General features: G+C 35.3%; 1 protein-coding gene across 2 annotated transcripts; it reads right to left on the minus strand.

Annotated features, from left to right (window-relative positions):
• Positions 1–1695: 1695 nt before the first annotated feature.
• LOC115877468 (conserved oligomeric Golgi complex subunit 4) lies at positions 1696–24537 on the minus strand. 2 transcript variants are annotated; one of them, XM_030893624.1, is made up of 12 exons: positions 24328–24537; positions 24069–24266; positions 23678–24014; positions 23321–23625; positions 18669–18821; positions 18332–18579; positions 17743–17965; positions 16917–17183; positions 11053–11238; positions 5408–5628; positions 2072–2128; positions 1700–2017 (listed from the first exon to the last, which is right to left on the minus strand). In XM_030893624.1, the coding sequence occupies exons 1-11, from the start codon at positions 24400–24402 to the stop codon at positions 2092–2094; spliced, it is 2250 nt and encodes a 749-aa protein (XP_030749484.1). In that variant the 5' UTR covers positions 24403–24537; the 3' UTR covers positions 1700–2017; positions 2072–2091. The 2 variants fall into 2 exon arrangements, with proteins under 2 accessions (XP_030749483.1, XP_030749484.1); XM_030893623.1 differs by lacking the exon at positions 2072–2128 and having other exon boundaries at positions 1696–2017; positions 24328–24536.
• Between the last annotated feature and the right edge of the window lie 130 nt (positions 24538–24667).

The raw sequence follows: 24667 nt of genomic DNA on the forward strand, positions 1-24667 counted from the left end.
TAGGTGGCTGTGATATTATGTCTGGCGTTACTTCAACATAGCTCTCTAATTAATCCAACTTTAACAACTAGTTATCATTTTGAGTTAGTTAAAATAAAAAAATTTCTCAGAAATTTGTCGAAAATGCAAACTTATCCTACATCAGAGCGAATTGATATGATTCTATTACATATTGTATTAGTATAGTATTATATATTATAAATTAAGTATTAAATATTATATACTAAATACTATACTAATAACATTTTTTATGGGGATATGTTAAAGACAGTGTTTACAAAACTCCACCAACTATTGTCGACAGCATGAGCGAAATTATTTTAGCTACTAGCTGCTTTTCGAGGTAGAACTCCACATATGCCTTTTAAAATGAAAAGATCCTTTTGAAAAGACAATCACTTTATGCAGTTAACAGGAAAGGAAGCATCTTGAGCATTTGATTTCATCTAGCTAATTTATGTCACATAATTATAGGTTTATATCTAGTTTTAATTCTGTAATAATTAAAATATGTTTTAAACGTGTATCTTTTATTATTATCGTTAAGTATTTTACTCTACAATCTTTATTTTTTGTTAAATTAACAAAAGGTATATCACACAGCCACCCTAGATTATTTCAAATAATAAAAGATCTACTGACACAAAATCATAAAAATTAAAATATCTAGGAAGACCTTTGTGTGAGGGGTAGGCAACCTTAATAATATTTTGAAGATATATAAATTCCCCATTGAACACCGAAAAAATATACTGGGTGTTCCATTTAAAATAAAGGATGCTTTTAAAAGTGACTAATGTTCCATATTAATTTTGTCTCACCCTGTAGAACTTTTCGGGTTAAATTTTAATTTGGTTCTCCATACAATGGGTACTGTAATTAAATATCAGGCTATACAAGGTCAGCTAAAATTTAGGTAGCTGTTATCGAAATTTAAAATTTACACTTCATTTTCACAAAATGTGAAATATGTCAAAATCCTTAGATTTTAGGTGTATGCTTCTTTAATAAAACTCACCTTTATTTTTTTCCTAGAATCCGAAAATCAATTAATATATAGGGTGTTCCATTAGAAAAAACACAACTTTGATGTGTAACTTTTTTGGGGACACCCTGTATAATTCTATATATTTTTATAAAATGCTGTCAGTTAACCTACATATGCTGCCAAAACTTCATTTCGATATAAACTACCGTTCTCATTGGAGCTTTCGCGGCGTATGAGAGGCGCCACCCTGTATATTCTATTGTAGCATGCATATTTAAATATCTTCAAATATCTCAAAAAGTAAAGATTTTAAACATATTTAACCCTTATAATGTGTATGCCTTTTTGGGCCCAAGAATCCAAATATGAAATAAAATACCGTGTGTGTGTGTGTGTGTTCCATAAGAAAAAATATAACTTTCGTATGGATCTTAGTTCTGAAACAGCCTGTATATTTCAAAATAATTTTAAATTGTGGACATTGCCTCTTCACATATACCCATGTAATATTTTGTTTCTACATCTTTCCGTTTTCGTATATATTTGTAATTAATGTTTCCATATTTGTTTTTTACGCTTCTATCAGAGTTTTATAATTCCATTCCATTATTTTAAATCGTTCCATAAGTATATATAATTAAGTATTCCATTGTTTTAAATCATACATTTTCTTTATTGAAGTTCAAGTAATTAAAAATAGTAATAAATAAATTTTTTAAACAAAATTTTATTATATGCCATTATACATGCAAACGTTCTAAAATATAACAGGTAATTATACACGACTATGTACACAAAATTAAAATATTTAAAATATATACCTATACTTCAAAAATATTTTTATAACCAAAGCTAATATTTACAAGTCGTTTAAATAATTACACAATAAAACAATCGTAAAAAAGAATACTAAATGAGGCGCGCTCATATCTGGAAATGAGTCATGACCTATTATAATCACATAAAAAAAGCTGATGACCCTCAACTTATAATCGCAGCCTTTTAATGTCGTCGGATTTGAAATCCACCCTGAAACAGATTAATTGTATCATACTAATGAAACAAGAATGATGATTATATCACATTATTCATCATGCAGTCTCCTAGTTAAAGTTTGCATCATTTCGTAAACATGTAAACCTAGAAGTTTTTAAAATATCTGTTGTTACAATGTTATTTTGTTAATTACATCTCATTTTATACAGGGTCCGGCAATAGTGCGTCGGGCATCTGTAGCTCCTAGAATAAAAAACTTGGGAATTTTGTTTCAGGGCAAACCTAAAGTATATACCAGGATGTATTTCAGGAAAATATTTTAACTTCTATAGGGTGGTTCAAAAAAGTATGAGTAGATCTGGATGATTTTTTTTTAAGTGGAACACCCTGTATATTATTGCATTTTTGGCTTCCTTTCAGATCACTTTACATAATCCTAAAATATGAGTAAATATATTTCGATAGTTTCAGAGATATTAAAAAATAAATCAAAAATACTTTAATCATATAAAAAAATGAAATATAAAACCGCGAATATCTGCAAAACCATTAAAAATTTTGAAATGCTCTAAGGGCTCGAACTCACTGACGACCAGGTCGCAAGGACCTGGCCGTCGGCTGGCCGGATGTATTGCGTTTTTAGCTGCGGCCAGATGAACGACCAGTTTCAACAGAGTTGTCAAATCTAACGATTTTTTACGTTTTACCCATTAGAAAATATTGTTTCAGAAATATTAAAATATCCGAGTTAACTAAAAAGCGAAGTTGCTATTCACAACAAACAAAAAGCATTGTGTACGCGCGACCGACAAAAAAGGGAGATATTCTGTTTCTTTTTCTACTGATATGGCGCCCTTATCGACTTTTAGAAGTAAACATATTAGGGCCATCGTAAAAAGATCGTCAGACACTGGCTCTAAATATAAGCAGGTAGAAAGTTTAGCTTCCAGTTATTTCAATGTTTACAATATTAACGAAGAATCTACAACAGTAATTACTTCTATTTTTATGAACGTTTAAGTTACTTTCTTAATTTTTTTTTCAAAATAATGTACCTAGTAGAAATATAGTCTAATGAACCCTGTTTGAAAAACGTTAAATTAAATATCATATTTAAAATACAGTTGTCCTCCTTGTACATGACTACAATACAACTAAAAAAACTAATTTAATAAAAAAAAAACAAGTAGTTGTAGAAAAACTTTAAATATTATTTTTTTTTTATTTTTTAAACATTGAAACTCAAAGGTATAACAACAGGTATCATACCAACCATAAATAGAGTAGGTATGTCATATAAAAATGTTTTGAGTTTTTACTAGAATCGACCCTTGATAAAAAAAAGGGATTATATTTAAATTTACCTTTGATCCAGTCTGTATACTATTTCTTTGGATTTTCTGCACGTGTGCAAAAACTACACTAAAACACTATATCTTATAGAAAATAAAATATTGTGCCTTGAATTTGAGGGATTTCATCTGAAAAATTATTAATTTGGAAGAAAACCGGCAACATGCGTCAGAAAATAATAATATTTCCGTGCAGTCTTCTGGTCGCAACGACCAACGGACGGCCAGGACGTTAGTGTGCGCTATATCATTTGATTTAATGGTTTTAGAGGTAGCTGCGGCCTGTCTGGTGCGACCTGGTCGTCAGTGTGTTTGAGCCCTGAATACAAAAAATGTTTTTAATTCTCCGTCTATTGAAAAAATAATATACAGGATGTTCAATTTTAAAAAACGAAGGAAAATTTATATTTTAGAAAATTTGGCGTAGAATTTTGAACATCCTGTATGATTTACGATTTCCATATTTATAGCAAAGTAATTACATACCATCTAAAGTAAATACCTAATAGAGTTTTGATTTCAGGACAGTTTTTGTATTATTAATATTTTTTTTAAGAGAGGATGAAAAATACATAATTTTTATTTATTTATTAATATTTCTGAAATTGTCGAAATATATTTACTCATGTCTTAAGAGTATGTAAAGTGATCTGAAAGGAAGCCAAAAATGCAATAACATACAGTGTGTTCCATTTAAAAAATCATCCCGATCCACTCACACTTCTTTGAGCCACCCTATAGAAGTTAAAATATTTTCCTGAAATACATCCTAATACATACATATTTTAGATTTGCATTAAAACAATAAAATTCCCAAGTTTTTTATTCTAGGAGCTACAGAGATGCCCGACGCACTATTGCCGGACCCTGTATTGATATATTCCATATATTCCAAGATCGACAAGATTAATTTTCGAATACGCGTTTATAATATGTATAGTAGATATTTAAGAACAAAACTTTTCACTTAATCTGCAGGAATATAATAACAATATTTTTATTATTTAATTTTATTATAATGAATTAGAGAATTAGTATACCGGGTGTTGCATCGTCGGACGGGACATAGGAAATCCCATGTAAATTTTAATGGGGTCAATTATTGGCTTCCCTAATTATTTTAGAGAATAATTCTATTTAGATTTATTGAAGAGCACTAAAACCCACATTCAAAAGAATAACTTTAGATATTTTTGATTAGCTCGTTTACGAGTTATCGCCGATTTCTTTTTAAATATTTCTCCTTTCTTATGGCCCTGTATTTACTTATGAGCACCAGTCAAGGTAAAAGATAACTGTCAAATGAAGTTGTCATTTCAGAAATTTACCTATTTAGTGCTTTATTATTATTGAAAACTCATTCCTTGCTCATTCCTACATCGGAAATCTTAAAGATGTATTTATAAATACAAATTAATATGAATTAAAGTAAAATAAAGTAATCAATGACAAGGTTAATTATAGTATTATTACAATATTCAATAACTTATTAATTTAGATACTATTAAATTGTTTTAAGAAGATGTTCAAATATTCCTCCATCGACTGCTAGACAATAACCCAGGCGATCATAAAATTCTCTTCTTACATTGGCTAGTTGGTAAACTGAAATTGTATTGCATTCGGCAGAAATAGCATTTTTTAACTCGTCTAGATTTGGCTATTTTTTATCCTTGTATATCCTGTTTTTTAAATGGCCCCAGAGAAAGAAATCCTATCTCATAACAACCAAATAAATAAGATAATCCTAAAATTTACATGGGATTTCCTATGTCCCGCTCGACAATGCAACACCCGGTATAGTTTCACTTTACGTCGTGTCTCATGAACCAAAAATTTCAAACAATGTGAGTGAAGAAAATAATTGTTCATGAAACAAAATATCTCATGAAATATTGTGTCATGAGATTTTTAACAATATTTCATGCATCTCAAGTGTGTTTCCATTGAGAAACCTGAAATGTTTGACTCATGACACAAAAATTTCGTGACAAATTTTCATCGTGGAAACTTACCTTTAAGGTAAGTACCCACGATGAAAAAAAAAAGAGAAAAATGGATCTTTTCATACCTTAGATATAAAATGCTCTTTATTTCTGTTGGAGTTAGCCTCCAAGTAATGCTTCCGTCTACATTGCCCCAGTAATCGTTGATTTCGCTGACTTGATCAAAATTTAATATGGTGGCTATTTGAGTTAGTCTGGCAAACTGATCTCTGACCGACCAGTAAGTACCTGACGTGATATATCCAGCTAGCGATCTAACTTCCTTGTCCAAGATTAATCCACCCAACTGAAAAACAATGAATGTTAAAATTTTTAGAGAAATCAATCAAAGTTGGCGTGCAGGTAATCAAAGATGTCAAAACTATTGACCGAAATGATATTTCTAATAAATAAAAATTCATTTGAAACTTAGAACGCAATTTTTTATTTTTCGTATAATCTTATATCCTGATAATAATAAAAAACGACAGCACGAATATAAAAAATGACAGCAAGCAAGTAAACGAATTGGCCGATAAAAAATCTTTATGTTGGTAGTAATGGCAATTGTCAAACAATCACTCTCATTCACAAAAAGGGTGATAACACCAGACTCGACAATTATCGTCCCATCAGCCTGCTCTCGCACTTCTACAAAATATTCACAAAGGTGCTGACAAATCGCCTGTCAAACAAATTCGACTTTTATCAACCCCCGGAACAGGCAGGGTTTAGAAGTGGATATAGTACTGTGGATCACCTTCAGGCAGTCCGCACTCTCATAGAGAAAAGCACCGAATACAACTTCCCTATATATGTCGCCTTTGTGGATTATGAGAAGGCTTTCGACTCTATAGAGCTACACGCCATCCTCGATGCCCTACAAAATGCCAGAATAGACTACAGATACTCGGGCATAATATCATCTATTTACAAATCAGCTACAATGACTATCAAACTGGATGACATAAATATCACAAATAAAATTAAAATTTCCATATTTATATCAAAAATGGAAAGAGGAGTCCGACAGGGAGATACTATTTCTCCCAAACTTTTTACACTGGCCCTGGAGGACGTATTTAAGAAGCTGAACTGGGACAATAAGGGTATTAAGGTAGAAGGTGGGATGCTTAACCACTTGCGCTTCGCTGATAATGTTGTTGTCCTGGCCTCATCGTTGGAAGAACTTCAAACAATGCTCGAACAACTTCACCACACATCTGCGCAAGTAGGTTTAAAAATGAATTTGTCTAAAACTAAAACCCTAAATGAAAATGAAGAGCAAGTAATGTTAATGGACAAAGGATTGAGAACGTTAAAGAGTATATATATCTAGGTCATGCCATAAAACTCGGCAAGGAAAATCAAACAACCGAAATTTCTAGAAGGATCAAACTCGGATGGGCAGCTTTTGGTAAACTTAACTTTATATTCAAAAGCAAAATCCCAAATAGCCTAAAAAGAGACGTTTACAAAAAATGCGTCTTGCCTGTCATGACCTATGGTTTGGAAACTATGACGATGACGGCACGAAGTGTGAACAGGTTGCGAGTGAGCCCCAAAGAGCTATGGAAAGAGCCATGATGGGTATCAGTCTTCGCGACCACATTAGAAATGAAGACATTCGCCGACAGACGAGGATAACGGACATCGTAGAGAGGATAGCTAACTCTAAATGGTCTTGGGCAGGACACTTGGCCAGACAGTCCGAGGAAAGATGGGCAAAAAGACTTCTTTGCTGGAGGCCACGCCTAGCAAAACGCCCAGTCGGCCGACCTCCTAAAAGATGGACTGATGATATCCAAACCGTAGCCGGTAAGAACTGGATGAGGAGAGCGCAGAATCGAAACGAGTGGAAGAAACTGAGAGAGGCCTACATTCTGCAGTGGATGAGTAATGACTGAGAAGAAGAATGGCAATTGTTGCCAGTTGTCATACATAATACAAAGAAAACAAGGTATGGATAGCGGCTCCAGTTTCGTTCAGTTTGCGCATATCACCTGTGACGCCATAAGCCATCCAAAAAAATATCCATATTGTTCAATTGCCACTAATAAAAAAAGACCTAAAATACGGAAGAATTAGGACAAAACCTCAAAAGTTATGCCAAATCATTGAGCTTGACATTTGGAAAGGCATTTTTACTAGTAATGAGAAAAACCGATTAATTTCAATAATCGAGTACTCGAGTACCAAGCGATAGCAATAACCGAGTGATCACTCGAGCGAAATATCACTCGTATTTAAAAATACGGTTTTCATCCGTCGCATGTTGTAAGTACTTGCAAGTACTTGTTAACCCCAAGCAGTCCGTTGCGTGCGCAGGGCACATATTCTTTCGGTAATGAACGGCAAGTAGTAAGCGGCGAGCGATTCGCTTGATCGCTTGATTTAGTTTATTTCGAAGCATTGTCGATGTAGGTCGTAAAATTTTGTCCCTCAGATACGCAACGGATAAATATACCGGGTGCCTCTCAAAAGTGGCTCACCCCTAAACTTTTTATTTTTTTGTCAGATAAAACAACGAGATTTGGTATGTTAGTATATGACGTAAATTAGGATTGATTGACATATTCAACTGTTTTCGGTCACTTCCGGTTTCACCGGAAATGATTACAACTTTTGATTTTTAAATGGCACCCTCGGTATTTTTTTACTTTATTCGGTAGAAAATGACACTGAATAGAATGACATATCACATGTCAACTTTTGACATTTTCGCATATGGTTTATTTGAAATTGTAACATGCGGTTCATAACGACAATTTGACTCGAAGTACCAAGTGTGCGGTATCAAATTATTCGTAAAAAAATTCTTTTTCGAAATATGCTAATGAGCCACCCTCGTTCCATTTGAAAAAATTGAGATATGATCAAAAATACGATTTGGGCATCTTTTAAACCGGCCAGCGCAAAACATTAGACGATCAAATCTATGTTTCCAAGGCTCCTTGATTAAAAATTAGTGTTTTTAACACAGCCATGGCACTCTATATTGAAACTTAAAATACAATTTGTTTTTAAGCGAATATGTCAAATGTTGACATATGATACGTCATTCTATTTAGAATGTCATTTTCTATAGAATAAAGTAAAAAAAAATACCGAGGGTGACATTTAAAAATCAAAAATTGTAGTCATTTCCGGTGAAACAGGAAGTGACAAAACAATTGAATACGTCAATCAATCCTAATTTATGTCATATCCTAACATACCAAATCTCAGGGGTGAGCCACTTTTGAGACGCACCCGGTATATACGACGTCGTATAAATTTGCTACCTGCAATGTAATATGTAGAAAATTCGCTCGGCTTTTTATCGAGTATGTCACATTAAAATCGGATTTCAATTTATTTCATTCTAGGATCGCTTGCATTCGTCGCTTGATACTCGTCACTTGCATCGCTCGTTCATAATCGAGCGATGTCGGTTATTTCATAATCGAGTACTCGAGCGAATTTTCGCTCGAGTTATCCCATCACTAATTTTTACATTTTTTATGTGTCATCAGTTTCGATCAGATGATTTGAAATTGGCGCGCGGAGCTTGCAGACCAATGGTGCCGTTATCACCTGTGACCAACCTATCATATCTTGTTTTCTTTGTATCATGGTTGTCATGAGATTTTTCTTTGTAAATCACAAAACATCCCCCTTTAGAATTTTTTCTTTAATAGCCATAAAGGAAAGTAAAAGACTAACCGTGCGAACAAGTCATCACACCAGTCATCAAATGGTGTAAAAATTGCAAAAATTTTATCAATTAATTTTGACACAGGGGGTCGCGCTTAGCTTTTTTTAATTTTAATTTAATTTTCATTGTTTCCTAACTATATTATTAGATTTTGTTGTATTTTGTGAATGTATAAATGTTTTCTTATTATAAAGTTGCATTTTATTAATTTAAATTATATTACATTCATATTTAAAATTAAAATATTATGACATATATGGCAGTTGCCCTCTAAAATGTCATCTTGATAACAAAAAGCGTGGCTAACGTCATATTCAAGGCCTGACTGTTTTGACAGTTCTACCGGTGGTCCAGAATTAGTAGTCGTAAACAAACCAATTGTTTTCTTTAGTTTCGCAACAAATCTGTGTTTTTTACGCGTTTCTATGCTAATAAAATTATACTAAATAATTTTGAGTGAATAGTGAACTATCTAGATCCGATTCATAACATGGTACCCGCGAAAAAAACCATACTTTCGGTAAAAATTATAGTAACACCGGCTGTGTGTCCGGGCTAGGAAAAAGTTGGGGAATTTATATAAAAACATAATTAATAGCGTTAGTGTTAGTGTAGAGTGTTAAACCAACGTAAGTGACATGTATTTTTATGTAAAACAGTTTTCGTTTCTTTTTTTTTACTTTGTGAAATAAAAAATTCCGCGACATTGTTCTGTGCCTGTGCCTTGTAGCAGCAATTATAATAAGTCCTCAGGATCTGTCTACATTCTCTTTCCCAACAATATTAACTGTAACTAGGTCACGTCCAAAACCTACAGAACATGCTGTGCCTACAATTTTTCCAAAACAACCCTCTTATGGACCCTCTGTGCATGTTCCCATAAAGAGAAAACGTCCCGATGAAAGAAAAAAAGATTTGGAAATTCAGGATGAAATAAATAATGAAAAGTATTATTATTATTATTATTATGAAATGGCAATATAAAAAAAATGATATCTTTATCTTTTTATTTACGATTTATGGAGATGGTTACTTGATGAACATCGAACTACAAATTACTTAATGTTAATAGTTAATTCTATCTGATATCCACATTTTTTAAATATGGTATGCAAATTTTTACATTTATTTTTAATTAAACTTTAAAATGTATTCTGCCGTTATCATATACAATACATTTTCTTAACTTGTCGATAAACGTATAGTTTTCAAATTTTTTAATATTTAGAAACTTTTTATCACAGGTATATTATTACTAGTTGCTAAATACTCGCTAACGCAATTTTAAGACACGCTTTTTATTATCTAGATTTTATTTTGTTCATCTTATGCTGTAGTTTATTTCATATTAATATTCGTAAAATTTAGATCTAAAATTTTAATGCTATTCAGTTACTTTAACGGGATAAAAAGTTAATGTTATTTTTTAATACCTTTCTGTTATTACAAATTTTGTTGCAAATATTATTCCTAATCTTAAATTGAAAATCGCGTTTCGCTAGCTACTGTAATTTTGGAGCTACGATTTTTTAAAAATTTTTAACCCTCTCCCATACGCGCTTACCAACCCCCCACCCCCACCAAAAACTAATGGCCAGATTCTCGGGTGCCACAGTACTTTTGTGCCAAATTTGGTTAAAATCGGTTGAGCGGTTTTTGAGTTATCGTGTTACAGACGGACAGACAGACACCATGAAAATATTTTGTATTTAGGTCATTTATGATCCAAATAACTCATTTTGAATGAAATTAAAAACACTTTTTTTTGCCGATCTTAATAGTCGTCTAAAATTAAATTTAAAAGCTATATTAAAAAATTGATCAAAAGTATATACAGGCATTACTTGAAATTTTTAGTATGCGAACAAACATGAGAGGCGCTTTTTACTTTCGTTTTCTTAATATGACAGATGAAGTTCTAAAGGGCGATGTTTTGTGGTTTTCTTTCACAAGTTTGAAATTAGATCTGCGTCTTATTTAATTAAAACTGCTATTTTCATTGCAATTAAATATCAAAACCACTAATTAACTTACCCTATTGAACTGTGATTTCATAATAACTTTTTCGAAACGTTGTGTCACCTCTACAGTCAGTACCTGGATAAAGTGGTCGTAATTGTTTGAGCTCAAAATTTCTTTAAACGACGAAAGCAACGTCTCCAAATTCATGATCAATGTTTGGGCAAAGGATTCCCCAGCTTCGTACGCCGACAATTCGTCCTAAAAATTATCCATTCTATGTTTATCTGATGAGTTGGGTTAAAAATGATGATCGATGACGTTTCCGTTCATATAACTTTACTTACAAAATTATGATATATACGTCGTACAAAATAAAAACCGTTGCGGGCTATCGATTAGGCTAATAAATGTGTGCAGTGCTACCACTACACAAATATGGCCCTTATGGGACGTTTTCAATGAGTTTTAAATCTCCCACTCGATATTGTGTTGGCAACGGCGAGGAAGCGGTTGCAGCGGTGCCACGTTTATTTGACTTTTGCCAGAATTTTCTGAACGTTAGTTGAGAGTTGTGTCTCGTGTGTAGGTTTTTAAAACACCATTACTTGTTTTAAATATTTGTTTAAAATTAGTATTAAATAGGTTTGGTGTGTAGGTGTTTATTTCAATAAAAAATGAGAAAAACTCTTTCAAAATAAAAAAACAACTATAATACAAAAGGAATAAAAAACGGAGTAATCAGCTCAACTTAATATTGTCTAAATAAACTATTAATTCTGTACTACTACTTGGAGGAGCACCATTAAAGTTTCTAAAATCGAATTAAGTTTTGTCCTTTGGCTTTATCATTACTCAACATGATATGGTTTAAAACAGAGTATAAAAATGTTGTAAACTTATTTTCGACTTTGTATTTACAATGTTCTTTAAAACCATAAAAATTTGTTTAAACAATAAAAAAACATGTTTTGTTTAAAAATATTTTTTTTCAACTATTTAAAACTGTTAACAATTTAAAGTTTATTTTAGAATTTTTAATAGATCTTAGATATAGTAAATTTTTCAAAAATATTTCTCTTCCGATTACAATCTGGCAACAATGCTGTCTACAATCAACGCTGCTGTTTACAATCAACGCACGTGCTCGATGACATGCAACGGTTTTTATTTTGGTACGACGTTTATATCTTCATTTCTAAGCCATCTATGACGCCATTTTTTTCCAGTTTTGTTACATAAATTATTTTGTCTCTTGATTTGTACTTGTAATATTATTCTTTTAATTTTATTAATTTTTTTGTGGAGAAATAATATTTCTGTTTTATATTAAACAACATACCATTATAATATAAACATAAACATAACAATATCTTAAATAATTAAACATAAACATATCTTTAAAAAAATGTATATTTTTTGTGTTTTTATATACATATGCCATAATTGAAAATAACTAAAGAATTAAAATTTTAATTTTTTTAAACTTCCCGCCATACGTGACAATATAGTCCGTGGTTCCTAGTTCCTAGAAGCTATATTGGGTGTGCTAGTAGCAGTAGGCTTGTCAACAGTGTCAAATTTAAACGTCAATTTCACTTTCCAATATTTAACAGCAAACTCCCCAAAATTCCTAACGAAAAGTCAGAGGGTCCTAGCCCCAAGAGGAAGGTCCTTAAAAAGAAGAGGGCACGTCAGAGTAATTCTGACGACTTCTTCTCTTCAGTAAAAACCAAGAAAATAGCAGCGAGGGCTGCTTCCCCCGAACATGAAAATTTCCCCCCGCTCCCCACTCCAGGCCCATCTTCCTCAGGTCCATCTTCCTCCGGTACCTCTGAGGAAGATCCAAAAATTCGCCCCAGCAGCCCTGCTAGACAGGCTCCTGCAGAAATTACTCCCTCTGCTGCTCCTCAAACGCAGCAAGAAAAACCTACCCAACAGACATCCACTAAGCCCACTCCAATAGTTCTGAGAGATACTCGACTGTGGTCGAGTATAACTCGCAGACTAAAGGAGCAAAAAATCACCATAAAAAGCTCCAAAACCGTGCAACACGGTATACAAATTAGCCCCGCCACTATCGCCGATCACAGGCTCATAACAGCTTACTTCAAGAGTCAGAAGATAAGATATTATACATTTTTTCTCCCTGAAGAAGGGGACCTAAATATCGTAATTAAAAACATCGAAACTGATATCGAGAATGAAATGATCATCGACGACTTGACCTCTCAAGGGTTCGAAGTCAAAGAATTTCATCGCCTTACCCGTAAAGGTAAGCCCCTTCCAGTAGTAAAAATCCGAATCCCCCGTAGTCAGACTCATATTTTCCAAGTCCGTACTGTAGCCCTTCTCAGGGTTATAATCGAACCCCAAAATCGTGGTAATGGCACTCGCCAATGTCACAATTGTCAACTTTTCGGTCATTCTGTCACAAACTGCTTCTGCCCACCCCGCTGTGTTAAGTGTGACGGACACCACAGCACAAAGTCCTGCGAAAAAACGGTGGACTCTGCCGCAGTTTGCACGAACTGTGGCGGACCACACCCCGCAAATCACATTCTCTGCCCCAACAATCCCAACAACCCGGAAAATCGACCCTCCTCTAATAAGGACCGACCAAATGATTCTAGAAAGCCCTCTGGCTTTAGTTCAGCTACCCAATCGTCTTCTTATGCTAATGTAGCAAAAGGTAACACCCCTTCCATCCAAAGTATTGCCCCCAAACCAGTCTGGACTACCATCCCCCCCTCCCCCTAGTCCAGATTTCCAAAAACTTCTAGCTGAGCAAATCTCAGCTCAAAAACTCTTCGGCCCCGCATTCCAGCAGCTTTTACTCGAGCAAATCCAAGCTCAAGTCCAAGCCGCAGTTGCGAACATGCTTTCCGGCATGCTCGCCTTCCCCCTAAACCCCCAGCCTAAGCAATGACTGCCACTCATGCAAAAGGCCTCTCATAGTCTCTTGGAATGCAAATTCCGTTTTTCCCAAACGGCTCGAGCTTCTCAATTTCATCACCCAATCCAGTCCCGACTTCATCCTAATCTAAGAGACTTACCTTCGCCCTCACACTTCTTTCAAATTTCCCAGCCATCTTGTCTACCGCAACGACCGCCCTGACCGACGGGGCGGAGGCACAGCCATACTCGTCAAAAATATACATCGCCACACACCTCTCCCAACTCCCCTGCTTCGTTCCATCGAAGCAACAATAGTCCAAATTCATTCCATCAAACATCCAACAGTCCTGTCGTTGTGGCATCCATCTACATCCCCAACCAGACCTCTCGCGAGGACACAAGACACGATCTCGAAGTGCTTCTATCCTCTACCAAATTCCCAATCCTACTTGCCGGGGACTTCAACGCCAGACACCGGCGTTGGGGATCCCGGCAAGGAAACCCCCGAGGAACGGCAGTAGCCGAACTTCTCAACGACCTCCCCATTCAGGGCCACTTTCCAAGTGACCCGACCTGTTTTCCCTCCCATGGCCTACCATCGACCATAGACTTTGGACTTTCCCAAAACATAACATCCCACATGTCAGTTTCAGTGCATGAGGAGCTTAGTTCTGACCACTCCCCGGTGTTCTTTACACTCACTAGTACTCACACGATTTCCACTCACAAAACACGTAAAACCACCAACTGGCAAAAATTTGCCAAAACTCTCAAAGAACAACCGCCCACCCTACCGCGCATCGCGGACGCCGCCTCGCTCGAGGCGGCGGTCATCACCTTCACTTCAGCCATAACCCAAGCCATAGAACATAGCACTTCAACAGTGCCAAATAATCCAAACAACCCTTTTCTAGCCCCCCCCCCTCACATCCGAGCCCTCATTCGCGAGAAAAATTGGCTCAAACGCCAGTATCGTACCCTTCTCGACCCCAATCTAAAGCGACAGATGAAAGGAAAGAGCTCAAACTTTTCAGAGATGAAAGGTGGGAGAGCTTCCTATCTACGCTTGAGGACGATAAAAAGTCGCTTTGGAAGGTTCAAAAGCGAATGAGAAACACCAACTCACGCTACGTCCCCCCAATTCACGGCCTGAACGGAGTGGTCTATTCCGACGAGGCGAAGGCAGAGGCCTTTGCCGACTCGTTAGAACGCCAATTCCGTCCAAACCGAAATCCCGACGACGACATCGATTTCGATGAAGTTGTAGAAGAATTCTACGAAAGCTTCGTAGCCCCCATTCCCCCTCTCGAGGCCCCTATCCCCCCAGCAACTCCTAAAGAAATATCGGCCATCATCTCCACACTGCGCAGCAGAAAAGTCCCAGGTCACGACCAAGTAACAACATCGCACTGAAACACCTCCCCGAGGTTCTTATAACCCAATTTACCACCATCATTAATCTGATAATGTCCCTCAGATATTTTCCAAACGTTTGGAAACTAGCCATAATTATTCTAATCCCAAAGCCAAATAAGAACCTCACTTTCCCAGAAAACTGGCGCCCCATCAGCCTCCTCTCCTTCCTCTCGAAACTGGCTGAGAAGGTTATACTCTCTAGAATTAACGACTTCCTGGCTAGTGCCGAGATCATCCCTCAGGAGCAGTTCGGATTTAGCCAATCCCTCTCCTGCGAACAGCAAGTCGCACGCGTGGTGGAATATGTTACGCAGGGTCTAAACGCCAAGCGAGGTACTGGTCTTGTCATGTTTGACATCGAGAAGGCCTTTGACAAGGTTTGGCACGAAGGCCTTGTGTTCAAACTTCACCACGTTTTTCACTTTCCCCAACAGACCACTCTCATCATTAAATCCTTTCTTGTCGATAGGAGATTCCAGGTCCGCATCGGAGACTCTCTTTCCACTCCTCGTGCTATAGAGGCGGGGGGCCGCAGGGCTCTGTCCTGTCGCCCACACTCTGTAATACCTTCACATCCGATATCCCCAAATCCCTGGAGACTCGTCTTGCGTTATTCGCAGACGACACCTGTCTCTACTCCACTGCCTCGAGCAATGGATTTCAGAGCAGGCTCCACCCCCACATCGCCCAGCTGCTTGATTGGTTTTCCCACTGGAAAATCAAAATCAATGCAGCAAAAACCCAAACCTTGTTCGTCTCCGGACGAATGAGGCTCCCACTACCTCCTCCGCTAGTCATAGACGACGAAGAGATCCCTTGGGGGGAAACCGCCAAGTATCACACTAGACCGACGGCTATCCTGGATCCCTCATGTCGACAAGAAAATTTCTGGTGCCCGTGCCACTTATGCTAGCCTTCATGGCCTCCTCAGCAAAAAGAGCACCCTCTCCCTCTCAAATAAAGTCCTACTGTTCAGAACAGTCATTCGCCGTCAGCTCCTCTATGCAGCCCCAGTATGGTGTAGAGCTTCCGACAGCCAAATCCACAGACTCCAAGTTTGTGAAAACAAAATCCTCCGCTATATCACCAGAGCTCCCTGGTATATACGCAACTCTGACATCCGTACCGACCTACGCATCGACCCCATCCCCAAATACCTTCGAGATCGTGCCTTGAAGTTCTACGAGAAAATCGGTACTATCCCCAATAGTACCCTAAAAATCTTCGATTACAATCCCGAGGACTATAGAAGCTTCAAATACTCCCATCTTAAAACCATTCTTCTGGACAATTTGTCCCCCCCCCCTTCTCATAATATAGTCCTCCCATCACCCCACAACACCCCCCCTTTTTTTCTTCCCCACATATTAGCAGGAATAATAGCTGACCATTCTTCGGCGGCTGATTCCTCGGAGGTGGACTTTTTTTAGTGGGTATCAACACCGAGTCCCACACTGTCTAGGGGTTATTTCTATGACCGTCTCTCTCGAGATGGTTATGGAAATGATCACTATTCGTCTATAAAAGATTTTTCAACCACCCCCTCACAAAAAAAAAGAAAAAAAAAAGCTGTATTGTATAATGTGTTTTGTGTGGTAAGGTTTATCGTTTATCAAGGCTTGTACCTCTGTAAGTTGATGACTGAAATTCAAGAAATTGTCCATCCACGGATTTATCCTGGGCTTAATTGCCGTAGATTTCAGCTGTTGAAATCCGTATTCTATTATTTCTGTCAAACTGGCACTAACTGACGATAATCCCGACAAACAACTTTCCAATTTTCCTCTTTCGTTTGCGTTCAGGTTTGGACAAGCCGCCTCGATTTCCTTCATTATACTGTCGCACAATGCTGTTACGTATTCGGTGCTATTATCAGCATTATTCAATGCAACCTAAAAAATTCAGTATAATAATTTTATTTTTGTTGGGTTAGAATGTTTTGTGGAACTAAAACACATGTAAAATTTAATTTAAAGGTATTTTAAATATACTAAGGGCTGGCAAAGGTTAGTCTTGGGTCGACATTTCCGTAAGTAAGAAGAGTACAAACCGTTTATAAGGTTGCCTTGTAACTTTTGGACCAATAGGAGCCAAGCGCCAATTGCGTCACAGGTATGCTACAGAACGTATAAAATCATAGATAAAGGCATAAAAAATAAAATGCAACGGACAAAAAGTGATAAATGGGCAATGTAATCAATGTAATAAAGAAAACAGACATCAAGCAACTGAAAACTATGGACGCCATACACAATAAGTATCGATTCGGAAATGCACTGTCGGACTATCGGCAGTTTTTATCCCTTTATCTATGATCAGCCGTATACCTGTGACGTAGTTGATGACGTTTCCGATAATGGCGGATCGAGTTACAAGACAATCTTATCTTTTAATAACCTTGGTGTAAACACGGTAACAAATTTCAGTGTGGAAATAAACCTATTTACTCACTATAAACGCTGTACGCGATTGCTCAGTATCTCCCGATTGCAATCTGCCTTGTTGGATCGAATTTTGTAATACATTATAGGCTTGAGACAAATCCAAATATCCTGAAGGATAGCCTTGCTTAAGTCTAGCCTTTAACACCGTACAATAATCATTTTCTAGTACTCTGCAAGCATTATTAATTATAACGCAAATACCATCTAAACTTCCAGTAGAAATCGAACGCCTAAAATAAAATTAATCAGTGTAAATTTGTTAATTTTTTCCACTAATTGAAAATTATTACTATCTTTAGCTTAAACAAACATTGAAATTAAAAGAATAAATGAAGTGTTTGTAGAAATTTGTTCCTCTAATTTTAATGTAAGCATTCAGAACAATAAAATTAATGGTAGTAATTTTCATTATCAGCGCTTTCAGATGGAGCGGAGAGCGTCCGCGACTTCGAGCAAGTACCATGAGTTTATATAAACAATTTCACATGAGCGCGTATGCTCCGTCCAACGGCTATCTTGAAAAACATGACGGACGGTCCGTCGCGGTCGCTCAGCTCCATCTGAAAGCGCTGTATGAGTCACATATCTTTACTTACCTTATACACTTTCTGATAATAAAAAACGTGTCATCTACCATGCTAGAGGTATGCTGTGAAGCTTCTAAAATGTCCATGTTTATAGCTTTGGCCACTGATTCTTCCATAAAATATTGCTCCAATTGTAAATAGTGTGAGAGTAAATCATGTTTACATTGACTTAAAGTGCTATTTAAAACTAATTGGTCTAGTTGTTTCAATGTTTTTTCTTTCTGTTCTCTGTCTGATATGCCAACCTCAATATCAGCCTAAAATATGAGGTATCCAACAGTGAAAATGAAATTCAAAGTTTATAAGTCTTATTAAATCAAATCTGTGTATTAAACTGATAAATTACCATTATCTTTCTTTGCAAAAACTTGATGTATAGTTCACAACGGAAATGCATTAATGTTATTTCACCTATTAGAATATCCATATCTTTAGGATCTATTTTCTCAATTTTACTAAAACTAGCACTCGAACTCATCCTGGATAATTCAGTAATTTGCTAAAAAAAATGAACATATATGTTGTTAGTAACTGTTGCTACATGCTACATATCTACCGTGCTGGCAACTGTTACTTTTGGGTCGGCATTTACATGTGTGGAAGTAAATCGCATAGGGATCTTATTAATCAGAGTGGGAGAAATGCGACCGACGCGACGCTCAACGGTGTGCTGTTGCGGCGTTGCCGATACGCCTTTCCCTATCAAGTAAAGTAAAATCACGATCGCAAACCGCTTATTTTTAAAAGACTTTTTTTCAAGAGATAACTAGATAAAATCATTAGACATGTTTCTGAGCATCTGAAATGGAATTATAAGGATATCGTTCGGGTGTTATTTTTTTATAACGAGAAAACGTCAGTAATCGCGATAATTTAAAAACTCAACTTTTTAACACATAACAGGCCATAACTCAAGAATCACTTTAGATATTGAATCTTTTTTTTATTTTCAAGATCGGATATTTTACAATATGTTTACATAAGAAAAATTCGATAAGGTTGTTTTTTCCATTCAAAAATTGTAACGATGTACTTAAACAGCCGTTAAACGGTAGCCTACTAAAATGCCGTTAATAGATATTGTGACGTCGTTCATGTCGGCGGAAAGTAATGCCTAGCCATAAGCATATTGCAAGAGCACCTGTGGCTCCGTTGCTGAGGCTATCGGTTCGTAAGCGAATGGTCCGGGGTTCAAATCTCACGCTGACCAAGACTTTTTTATATTTTTTTTGCTTATAGCGTGATCTTATTGCATTGGTTTCACTCTTTTTGGTTGGATTGGTTTAGTTATTTGGCGGGTTGGTTAGCGTGGTTATTTGGAGGGTGTTAATTCATTGGTTAGTTGGTTATTTGGTGGAGTTGGTTGGTTTTTACTTTTTTATATTTTTTTTGCTTATAGCGTGATCTTATTGCATTGGTTTCACTCTTTTTGGTTGGATTGGTTTAGTTATTTGGCGGGTTGGTTAGCGTGGTTATTTGGAGAGTGTTAATTCATTGGTTAGTTGGTTATTTGGTGGGGTTGGTTGGTTTTTACTAATTTATATTTGTTTTTTAATTTTTTTTATCAGTGTCGAGGTTAGTTGCGTTGGTTAAGTTGGTTATATGGTGGGGTGGACAGCGTTGGTTAGTCCTTATAAAATTCCTATATTTCATAAAGCCGTCAAGTGCGTCACATCAGCGACGTCATACCTATTAACGGCACTTTAGTAAGCTACCGTTTAACGGCCGTTTAAGTACAGCCAAATTGTAAACAATCCATCCATTTACTTTTAGAGCATAGCAATTTTCAGCAATCGTGCAATTTTTTTATTGATAAAGATTTTCACATACAAAGAAAATACAGCAGAAATATTAACAAAGTGCTTGAAAAAACTACAATCTATTATTTCTAATAGATTTTGAGATATCGATTTTTGAATTCAGAGTTCTAATAGCGCGACCACTATCGAACACCCAGTTAATTCCACTTACACCAGTCAATTCCACTTATTTTAACCAAAAATGCAAGTGTTTCTAGCTTGCACTTAAAAAAATTCAAGCTATAGGGAAAATTACAACGACTCGTTAATAAATAAACAAATTAAGTATCACGAGACGTAATTAAATCGTGAAGCTGAATGCATGACGTACACCTTTCCCTAGAACTTTAAGTACTGACAGAGGTATTGATTGGGTCGACCGGTCAACTGCGACAAATCTGCTATATCCATAGACTTAAAATAAAATATAGACTACACTATTTACATCTCAACGCGGACAAACAACCTTTTTTGTACACATGTTTACTTCTGGGTACAGTCGACCGAGCCTTCCTCATCCAGCCTATGTTGTCACGTCTTTAATATTATCAATATTTTTTTTCTTGTTATACACATATATTGAGATATTAATACTACAGTTTAATAAAATAGGTTTTAATATTCCATAGATGTATTAAATAGTCCTTATACTACTAAATTATAAGTCGGATACTGTTTAATAAGGATAAGTTCTTTACAATATGACAACACCGATTAGAGGCGAGGGAGCCTATTCATTCATTTATTACCTTGTAGTACGTGTCGCACGTGTGCGGTAAAGCTTTGTTGCCGCTATCTCCCCGGCTGTATTAACGCATTTTCTTAGCTTGTAGTCCTTAAGTGTTTATTTTATTGACTTTTTCTGTTCAAAAACTATAAAATATGGTTCGCCAGTGCCAAATTTGCAAGAAATTTGACTTAAATAATCCATTTAAGTCTTGAAACGACTTTTGACCGGTAGGCAACTCTCAATTTACCCATTGGCAGTCAGTGGCGTTGTTGTAGAAAGGCGCTTATTTAGATAATATTTTAGTAAAATGTAAAATCTGAATTTTTTCTTTTACATTACATTATTTACTTACTTACATTGTAACAAAATCATAATTATAACCCTGTTAATAATTAATATTGTTTTTATTAAAAATATATTCCGGTTTATTCTAAAATTATCTTCAGAATCTAAAATAACATACAAGAATTTTAAAATGATATTACATTATGAAACAATATTTTTTAATATACCGGGTCGTCTCAAAAGTGGCTCAACCCTATAACATATATTTACCTACTAACATACATAACCTACTAATATACCTACTAACATACATAACTATGTATGTTAGTAGGTATATGACATAAATTAGGATTTATTGACGTATTCAATTGTTTTTGGTCTCTTCCTGTTTCACCGAAATGATTACATACTTGATTTTTAAAGGCACCCTCGGTATATTGCTACTTTATTCGATAAAAAATGACACTCTGAATAGAATAACATATCATATGTCAACTTTTGACATTGTCGCTTAGAAACATATCCTATTTTAAATTTCAATCCAGTTTTTTTCAATCCACTAAGTTTTAATCAAGGAGCCTTGGAAAAATAGTTTTGATCGTCTAATAGGTTTCGTGTCTTGTCTAGGCCGGTTAAAAGATGTACAAATCGTATTTTTAATCATACATATGTCAATTTTTTCAAATGGAACAAGGATGACTCATTAGCATATTTGGAAAAAGCATTTTTTTTATGAATATATTGATACCACGCACTTGGTATTTCGAGTCAAATTGTCGTTATGAACCGCGTGTTACAATTACAATTAAACCATATGCGAAAATTTCAAAAGTTGACATATGATATGTCATTCTATTCAGAGTGTCATTTTCTATCGAATAAAGTAGAAATATACCGAGGGTGCCGTTTAAAAATTAAAAGTTATAGTCATTTCCGGTGAAACAGGAAGTGACCAAAAACAATTGAATGCGTCAATCAATCCTAATTTATTTCATATACTAACATACTAAATCTTGTTTTTTATTTGAAAATATAAAAAAAATTATGGGGATGAGCCACTTTTGAGACGCACCCGGTATAATAAAGACAGTACCGAGTTAAATAAATGTAGTTTTTATTTTATCCACTTCCTATCACCTTCCTTGCTTTAATGGAACAGATTTGTGTTTTCTCTAATTTACATAATAAGACATCACTTAACCAGAAAAAAAATACAACAATCATTTTTTTCTCTCTCCCTGTCGCCGATTCTATTATATCTGTGGAATAGATCCTGTTTTGATTAATATTAGGGGTTGTAAATGTTTGACTAAAATTAATAATTTATTATTAATTTCAAAAATTACGTAATTTCGATTAATAAAATTTCTTCTATAACGTGTATTTTATTATTTTTATCCTTTTTGGACTCTAAATTGTTTTTTCTAAACTTTTATTTAAAAAACCTGTCCTAAATCTTAATAAAATATAAAAAAGTTTAAATACGATATATTTTTAATTTGATTATAGCTTCATTAAAATAAAAAATTACCCGGCTATGATACGGAGAGTTCAGGTGTACTTGAGAAACGTAAGACAGTGTTGTGTTTCTCGGCAGAGTCGTCAGGGAACGACCGTTACGACAGAGACAACCTATCTATCGCTCGTGTCGCACTCGTTATAACCTAAAACAATAACACAACAATAACAAGACAGTGTCTGACCGCATGTTCCAGCTATTTATGAATGAGATGCTCAGTCTATATTTTATTTTAAGTCTATGGCTATATCCCCTTCCACGTCTCTTAGCGATGTGCACAGTTTCTCGGTTTATTTCATACGTTTGGCAACGTGTTTACTGTCCTCTCTTTGTTCAGTACATTATAAACGCATTGTACTCTTCTTACATATGGAAATCTCGACCCAAGACTAACCTTTGCCAGCCCTTAGTATAAGAGTACAGGGTGTCCCATTTTCTTGTGTTTTGTGAGGTTTCTCATTTATGAGTACTATGAGTAGAGATACAAAGATGTGGTTTTCACATAGCTACTTGTATTTCAGTAACCAAGAGCAGATTGGTGTGTAGCATCTTTAGTTTTATAAAAAATAAAGCAGTAATGTGAAAAACGCATCTTTGTGCCTCTACTCATAAAAGAAAACGAGAAACCCTATAAAACACACAAAAACGGGAGACCCAGTACATACTTGAATTTTCCTTTGAATTTGTCTAGTCTTGGTCCATTCCATTAAAATTCTTTTTACTTGATTATCGCATTCTTTCTGCAATATTGTTACAGCCGAAAGAAGCCTGCCAGGCCCGTAGTATGTTTCCAATAAAGGCTGATGTGTATCCACTATCCTTGCCAAACCTTCAAATAATAATATAAGGGTATCAGCATAAATGATACTGTAACGTTTGTCAGCCAAAGGTGTGTTAATAGCTGACTTGAGATTTTTATCAGCTGTCAAAGCTAGTTTGATTCTTAAATAGGTACAAAATTCCTTTATTCCTGAAATTCAATAAAATAATAAATTTATGAGAATGCTTCTTAAAATTTCTACCTTCTTCGTGCATTCCTAGTAGTGGAAATATTTTAAAAAACCTTTCTATAGATCCCAAGTCTTCATTATTGACAGCTTCAGAAAATTTGTGTTCAACAATTGCTCTAAGCTGAGCTGCAGCTTCTTGTAGTGTCCTAACTGACTTTAACATGTTTGATACATTATTCATATCATTTGCAGTTTTCTTTAATAGAGACTGATCCATTGACAGGAATCTATGAACATGTGCCGCTCCCTTTTCATAATCCAAATCCAGAATGGCTTGTTGCACCCCTTGGGAACATATCTCTAAATCTATCAAATCGTTAACACGAAGAAGACATTCATCAACATGTCCCTACAAAACCACCAACATAACATAAAATTTAATTTACTTAAGTTACTTATTTACTCTGGCAGTATCTAACTTTCGAATCTTTCCGCTAATTTTTTCTGAGCTTTGTGATATATCATTTACAGTAAAAACCAAGTCTTCGGCTTCATTTTTCATAACTTTTAACTTAGGAATAAGTCCAGACAATCCTTTAATTTTATCTTCAATAAATGTTTTTTGATTTACCATGCTATTTAACTCGCTGACAAGATTTTCCTATAAAATACGAATTTAATGAAAGAAATATATTATATCAGATTTTTTTAAGTTAAATAACCTCTTCCAGTTTTAGCTTTTGAAGCTCCTGCAGACATTTGGCTTCAATGTCGGAATAATTTATATCTGTTGTCATTTTTACGAAGTAATTGTTTTTTAAAATACAATTTTATTTAATAATTTAAATTTGATTAAAATTTAAATACTCAAAAATACAGAAGTGTCTATCGGGAGACTTTCATCATTGATACTACGCATGCGCAGGTAGCAGATGTTGCCATATTTCTATAAATACTATTTATATTTATTTTATATTTTTTCTAACCTTGTTTTTTCTAATCTCTAGGACAGTTAAATACAATATAAATGTTTAGAAGGCTGCTTTGTATCCTTTCCTACTG

Source organism: Sitophilus oryzae, unplaced genomic scaffold (genome assembly GCF_002938485.1).
Source record: "Sitophilus oryzae breed Bouriz unplaced genomic scaffold, Soryzae_2.0 scaffold_1494_pilon_pilon, whole genome shotgun sequence".
Classification (NCBI taxonomy): domain Eukaryota; kingdom Metazoa; phylum Arthropoda; class Insecta; order Coleoptera; family Curculionidae; genus Sitophilus; species Sitophilus oryzae.